This window comes from Sinocyclocheilus grahami, unplaced genomic scaffold (genome assembly GCF_001515645.1).
Source record: "Sinocyclocheilus grahami isolate Dianchi unplaced genomic scaffold, SAMN03320097.WGS_v1.1 scaffold1423.1, whole genome shotgun sequence".
NCBI classification, from domain to species: Eukaryota; Metazoa; Chordata; class Actinopteri; order Cypriniformes; family Cyprinidae; genus Sinocyclocheilus; species Sinocyclocheilus grahami.
The window spans coordinates 12,484-19,163 of record NW_015506602.1 but is presented as its reverse complement, the minus strand read 5'-3'; the positions used below and the strand labels follow the sequence as shown (position 1 = coordinate 19,163).

Here is a 6,680-nt window from a genome sequence, read left to right as displayed (position 1 = left end):
GAGTGTGTGTGTGTGTGTGTGTGCGAGAGTGAGTGTGTGTGTGTGCGCGAGAGTGTGTGTGTGTGCGAGAGCGTGTGTGTGTGTGTGTGTGTGTGTGTGTACCTTGCCCGTGGGCGGCAGGATCAGCTGGTGTCTGTTGTGCGGGAGGCTCCAGTGCGTCTCGGAGCGCAGCAGGTCGCAGTGAGGATCATGCAGCTGTAAACCCTCCTCGCTGCTTTTGCTGGTGTTGCGTCCGTCCAGAGACACGTATCCATTGTCCGTCTCTGTAGACTTATCGATGGACAGCTTGGACTTTTTGGACCTGATGGGACAGCAAGGAAAAGTGCAGGTTCTACTAAAGGCTGTGCGTTTGATCAAGCGACGCCTCCGTTCCTAACGTGTGGAAGTGCAGCTCTAGTCCTCTACAGCAAAACACTGACGGAAGAACGGGAATCGGGAGAAAGTGGACCGGTTTCTAGAGACTGTAACAATTGTGCTTTTGGGGAAAAATGATAAGTGCAGCATATGAAGCAGATGGAATAAAATGGCTACAAAATCCCTTTGTCTAGTGAGGAACACAATGACAGACGCAGAACCACACTGCAGTGCGATGACGTGCTTTTAGAAGAGATGTTAAAGCCATTCAGATCTTAAGAGGAGATGAGAGAAAGAGAGAAATACACACCCCGCTTTAAAGATACCATGCCAGAAATCTCTGAAGAAAGCCACGAGGCCGCGTGAGCCGGCAGACAGCGAGCCCTGCGGCGCCCCCTCCTGTGTGTTATCAGTAGTGCTAGAGCCGTCGCCTTCTCTATGAATGTCCAAATGAGCCGCTTTCCTCAACTTCCTTTAGCGAGAGACAGCAAAGTGCAGAAAACTTAGAAATCTTAAAACAGAGCGAACTTTGGCCTCAGAGCTCTTGATTCCCAAAGTCAAGAGAAGCGAAAGGCCTGAAAGAGACGTAGACTAAACTGAGATGATGCAAACGAACTTTGAATGATTCATTTGCATTGAAGTTTGTTAGTCAAAATCTTTTGGATTTTAGATCCTTTAGAATATTAGTTTCTATTCATGCTTCTGGAATACGACTGATCATTTGTGCTTGTGATGGCGTTTCTTTTTTATAATGCTGAAAATCTCCTAATAATGAAGACATGAAAGCGCCATGTCTGTCTTTGGATCCTCAAATATAAAGATAGATTTTCATGAATTCAGCAGAATCATCTCAACAGTTTGACACTTCCCCTGATTTCGTCTTTAGAGTTTCACTGTCAGTAGGACAGCTGACCTCTGGCTTCAAAAGAAACCGTACAGGAGCATTAAAGACATGCTTTCTGCCTAAAGCTACACACAGAAGAGAGAGTCTGACCTGCGGCGTTTCCCACCGATGCCGCCGCTGGCTTTAGGAGTGTGTGTGGAGACGATCTGGCAGTGAACGGTTCCTAACAGCAGCATCAGCCAGATGGCTCCAAACACCTCGGTGACGGGGACGCTGTGAGGACTGGAGATGCTGAAAAACAACACGGCCGCCAGCACTGCAACACAAAACGCACGCCGATGACATGAGAAGCATCTTTATTCATACACAAATAATCCAGTGCAGCTAATCATGTCAAGTCAAGTCAAGTCACCTTTATTTATATAGCGCTTTTAACAATACAGATTGTGACAAAGCAACTGAACAGCATTAATTAGGAAAATAGTGTCAATAATGCAAAATGACAATAGTAAACACTCATTTTTCAGTTAAAGACAGTTTATCATTGAATTCAGTGATGTCAACATCCAGCTCAGTTTAAATAATATCTTTGCAATCATGTCAACGATATCGCTGGAAATGAAGTGTCCCCAACTAAGCAAGCCAGAGGCGACATCATGTAAATGTCCATTGTTAGGACAGTAAAATAAACTCAGCTGTTAAAAGGCAGGAGAAAATGATTCTCACATCTTTTGTTGCTGTCCAGTCTAACACTATGATAAGTTAGTCAAATTAAACTTCAAATTGAAGCTTCACTTTCAGCGATGACGAACATTTGACGAGAGATTGGTTTACTTTCGTTTGGTAAATGAATTTGGATTATTACACGCACACACACCCTGTTCTCTTTAATAACTATAAAAACAAAAGCACTTGAACTCCACCCAGGTCTATTTACAAACATCTCTAACAAGAAAAACAGCTACAGTGACCTCAATGAGCAACATAAGAACAATCAGAAAGTGTCATTCAGTCAAACTGACGGAGGGACTCGCGGTTGGATGTGTAGAAACACAAGAATCCCATCAGCGCGTCACAGCATGATCAATCTGACCTACAAACACACCTGACAGACATCACTATATAATAATAATTCTGCTGTTCTCTGATGTTGTTTGCATTATCTCTAAACCGAAACATTGCTGATTGAAAGTCCATTCCCTATACTTTTCACCATCCTCACTTAAATGACTGCTGAGAAACTCACAGGACATCAAGCGATTGTGTGTGAATAAACGCTCACCCTGCAGCAGGTAGAGAGACAGCAGCAGGTAGAAGACGGCTCTCGACGTCACCTGAATCCACCAGCGGAAGAAAAAGGGGAAGAAAACCACTCTGACGATGCCCTTTCGGGTCAGAGAGGTCCACGGGCTCTCGGGCTTCGCTTTAGCAAACGCAGAACCTGACGAATAAAACAGGACGAGTTAGCATCCGCGACTCATGATGATCCGACTGGCCTGTATAATAGACCTGAACGTGATGTGAACACAACGAAACGACGAAACACATCAACTACAGACATGTGTTTCTGACCTCTGACGAGATCCACGTCAATCAGGTCCGGCTTCACGTGACCGGTCTTCTTCGGTTTGTTCCTCAGACCCTGCAGACAGACAGAAACTCATCAGACAGACAGACAGACGCTCATCAGACAGACAGTCAGACGCTCATCAGACAGACAGACAGACAGACGCTCATCAGACAGACAGACAGACGCTCATCAGACAGACAGACAGAAACTCATCAGACAGACAGACAGAAACTCATCAGACAGATAGACAGACGCTCATCAGACAGACGGACAGACAGACGCTCATCAGACAGACAGACAGACGCTCATCAGACAGACAGTCAGACGCTCATCAGACAGACAGACAGACGCTCATCAGACAGACAGTCAGACGCTCATCAGACAGACAGACAGACGCTCATCAGACAGACAGTCAGACGCTCATCAGACAGACAGACAGACGCTCATCAGACAGACAGTCAGACGCTCATCAGACAGACAGACAGACGCTCATCAGACAGACAGTCAGACGCTCATCAGACAGACAGACAGACGCTCATCAGACAGACAGTCAGACGCTCATCAGACAGACAGACAGACGCTCATCAGACAGACAGTCAGACGCTCATCAGACAGACAGACAGACGCTCATCAGACAGACAGTCAGACGCTCATCAGACAGACAGACAGACGCTCATCAGACAGACAGTCAGACGCTCATCAGACAGACAGACAGACGCTCATCAGACAGACAGTCAGACGCTCATCAGACAGACAGACAGACGCTCATCAGACAGACAGTCAGACGCTCATCAGACAGACAGACAGACGCTCATCAGACAGACAGTCAGACGCTCATCAGACAGACAGACAGACGCTCATCAGACAGACAGTCAGACGCTCATCAGACAGACAGACAGACGCTCATCAGACAGACAGTCAGACGCTCATCAGACAGACAGACAGACGCTCATCAGACAGACAGTCAGACGCTCATCAGACAGACAGACAGACGCTCATCAGACAGACAGTCAGACGCTCATCAGACAGACAGACAGACGCTCATCAGACAGACAGTCAGACGCTCATCAGACAGACAGACAGACGCTCATCAGACAGACAAACAGGATGACTGATGGTGTCTTCTGTCACAGCAGATCATTCACACTGATGGAGAACCCATGCATGTCAGCGCACACACACTTCTCAACATACGTTTAATTAAATATAATATAAAATATACGTTTAATTAAAATATAAGTTTAATTAAAAAAGATTAATAGAATAAATGAGTGAATTCATGACCAGAGTGCAATAAAACACTGACTTTAAGCAGGATCTGAAGCAGCTCTCTCAGTCACTTATTTAATATGACAGATTATTAGGGATTTACAACTCAAATGTATTTATATGAAGACCTCAAAACAAAAAACTTTAATAATCTCGAGTCAACCTCCGAACATCAGTTCACACACAAACACCGAGCCTGTTTGTGATGCTGTCTATTAAAGGTGCAGTGCTGCGTTTCATGCCCTCATTAGTCTCCTGTTGCACTGGCGCTCATGTAACCAGAGAGCAGTCTTCTGCTAATAACGAGCTGTAAACACCCGACGCTACAGCAGATATTCATACAAACAGCAGTGATCTCCACACGAGAACCAACGCAAACAAAAACATGCTGTGACTATACTCATGACAAATCACAGGTTAGAGTCGTGTTGTGTGTAGCACGCTTCACGTGACCTGCGTTTGAGTCCCGGCCCTCCTCTCTAATATCCAATCTTTAACTATTCTATCATAATAAAGGCAGAAACACCCAAAATACTACTTAAAAATATATTACTTTAAAATCAATTTTTGATCAAAACTGATTCAGGTCTGACTTTATTAAAAATCTTTCCAATGTCCTCAAATTAAAAGCAGCGCAGTCAATAAAATGATTCAGAAACACATGAAATTAAGAACAGTACGCTCACTTACGCCGCGGATGACAGACTAACAATCATTTCATCAATAATACTTTCCTTGTCAGAGTCTGAGGAATAATGACTCTACAGTCAGTCATCTATGAAGCGCTTCATTCAGACTCTATGCTGATTGGATGAGCTGCATTCAAAGCCGTCGTAAGTATCAGTAAATGCACATCTTCTGTTAATGCACCAAGTTTGTTACTTTGTTACAGATTAGATGGATTCAGGCCATTGGTCAGCGTGAGTCCTCACTGCAGCTCTTTGGGCTGATCAGGGCAGAATGAGGTTTGTCTTTATTTTTGTCTGTCTAGCCCTCGTGTTACACAAAACATTCGGCCAAACATGAGTCACAGCGCAACCAGTAAAAGCAGCACAAACAAACAAACTGAATGCAAATTCACTCTCAACCAATGAGATCTGATCCTGACTCAACACAGAAAAGAGCTGCCATCATCATCTTCATCATCATCATCTTCATCAGACCCATGTGTGAGGAGTTTAAGACGTTCAGCTAAGTCTCAGTAGATTACAGTAAACCCTCGTGTTACTGATGTGACCTTATTGAAGTCTAAACATGCTCTCACACAAATACAGGCATCCAGTCGTGTTACACATGAAGACCAGACTGAAAAACCCACACGCAGCGGCACCTACAGGCTGAGAGCGGCTTACAGCGATACTCACCCGTCTGATAAACTGCTTAGAGTGAAGGGAGATAAAGACACGTTTAAAAGAAGAATGAACGAGCTACGCACACACACACACTGCTGCAAAGGCAGAATGAACAGGTGAAAGGAAGCGTTCAAATCAAGAGTCACTGACTGGTTACCTTGATCTCTCGCTGTTCCACTGATTTCTCCCATATCTGCTGGTCATACGCACCGATCTAACAGACGGACAGACAAGAGACAGGCTGATTTTTGTTATTTGTTAATGAATCGGCTTCGGCTGATTGTGCTGCACGTTAGGCTGATTAATAGGTGCATCTGAGCAGCGAAGCGTTGTTGAACACACGGCAAGCAGCGTGACCCTGTGACGACCCCTCTGCCTGCTAACTTCCCAAGAAAACGGGAAGAAGTTCTTGTCCTTTGTTCTTAATCTAGCCTTATATATTTCTTTGGTTAAATGTGATGCTACATTTGGAGAGAGAGTGTGAGTAACTTTCTGGAACTGTATTGTTAGCGAGCCTTCCACCAGCAGCGGCTACATTACTACAGTAGCGTGTGTTGTACAGATAAACTCTGGCATGATCAATGCGGTTTCTACTGGAGAATATCTCTCGGAGGCTGCGTGTGAGACGGAGCAACTCGTGCCTTGTTCACACACAGCTTCAGCTAACAATGGCAGGGAAAACAGAGCGTTTCGAAAGCATAAACTCAATCTCAATCACCTGTTTTCTCCTAAACGTATTCGATTGTGATGTGCATGGAATAATGTTATTATAGAAAACTTTAACATTTCTAAGCTTGTATCTTTTTTCTTTTTTAATAATTACAGTCTGATGGCTGAACAGAAATTGAACCCAGCATGGCAGTATAAAAAAAAGAAAAGAAAATCAGCTAAACATGAGTGTTAATTATGTGATCAGACATGTTTAACGAGGAAGCAGTGATAAATATTTTCTGGTTTGGAGCGTCGTGCAGGATGGAGTTTCTGGAGATCTGAATGGATGTGATGCGCAGCTCTGATTGGTCTGATTGTTGCCGGGGGCAATAAGTACCACGGCTCGGTGTCGTTTGAACACTGGAGGTGAAGACAGCGACGCTGGACTGAAGTCACACGGTGGAAAACACTCAATAATTCACAAGTTCAGTCTCATTAAACATACAGCGAACGCGACCCGTGTGTGAGTGTGTGTGTGTGTGTGTGTGAGAGAGAGAGAGAGAGAGTGTGTGTGTGTGTGTGTGTGTGAGAGTGACAGAGAGAGAGAGAGTGAGAGTGAGTGTGTGTGTGTGTGTGTGTG

General features: G+C 44.6%; 1 protein-coding gene and 1 long non-coding RNA gene across 4 annotated transcripts in view; one reads left to right on the top strand and one right to left on the bottom strand.

Annotated features, from left to right (window-relative positions):
• Window positions 1-6,630, top strand: part of LOC107570174 (uncharacterized) — a 12,015-nt gene extending 5,385 nt beyond the window's left edge. Inside the window, exons 2-3 of the long non-coding RNA XR_001607000.1 lie at window positions 4,459-4,467; window positions 6,607-6,630. This is a non-coding gene — a long non-coding RNA (uncharacterized lncRNA). The remainder of the gene's footprint in view (window positions 1-4,458; window positions 4,468-6,606) is intronic.
• LOC107570172 (putative homeodomain transcription factor 2) overlaps window positions 1-6,680 on the bottom strand; it is a 13,642-nt gene that overhangs the window by 5,984 nt on the left and 978 nt on the right. The window contains exons 2-8 of one of the 3 annotated variants that reach the window (XM_016256376.1): window positions 5,547-5,603; window positions 5,402-5,416; window positions 2,771-2,840; window positions 2,481-2,639; window positions 1,349-1,514; window positions 665-826; window positions 103-301 (exon numbers count right to left, since the gene is read on the bottom strand). In XM_016256376.1, coding sequence (XP_016111862.1) covers window positions 103-301; window positions 665-826; window positions 1,349-1,514; window positions 2,481-2,639; window positions 2,771-2,840; window positions 5,402-5,416; window positions 5,547-5,603 — 828 coding nt within the window. The remainder of the gene's footprint in view (window positions 1-102; window positions 302-664; window positions 827-1,348; window positions 1,515-2,480; window positions 2,640-2,770; window positions 2,841-5,401; window positions 5,417-5,546; window positions 5,604-6,680) is intronic. The other 2 variants (XM_016256377.1, XM_016256378.1) reach the window with 2 other exon arrangements.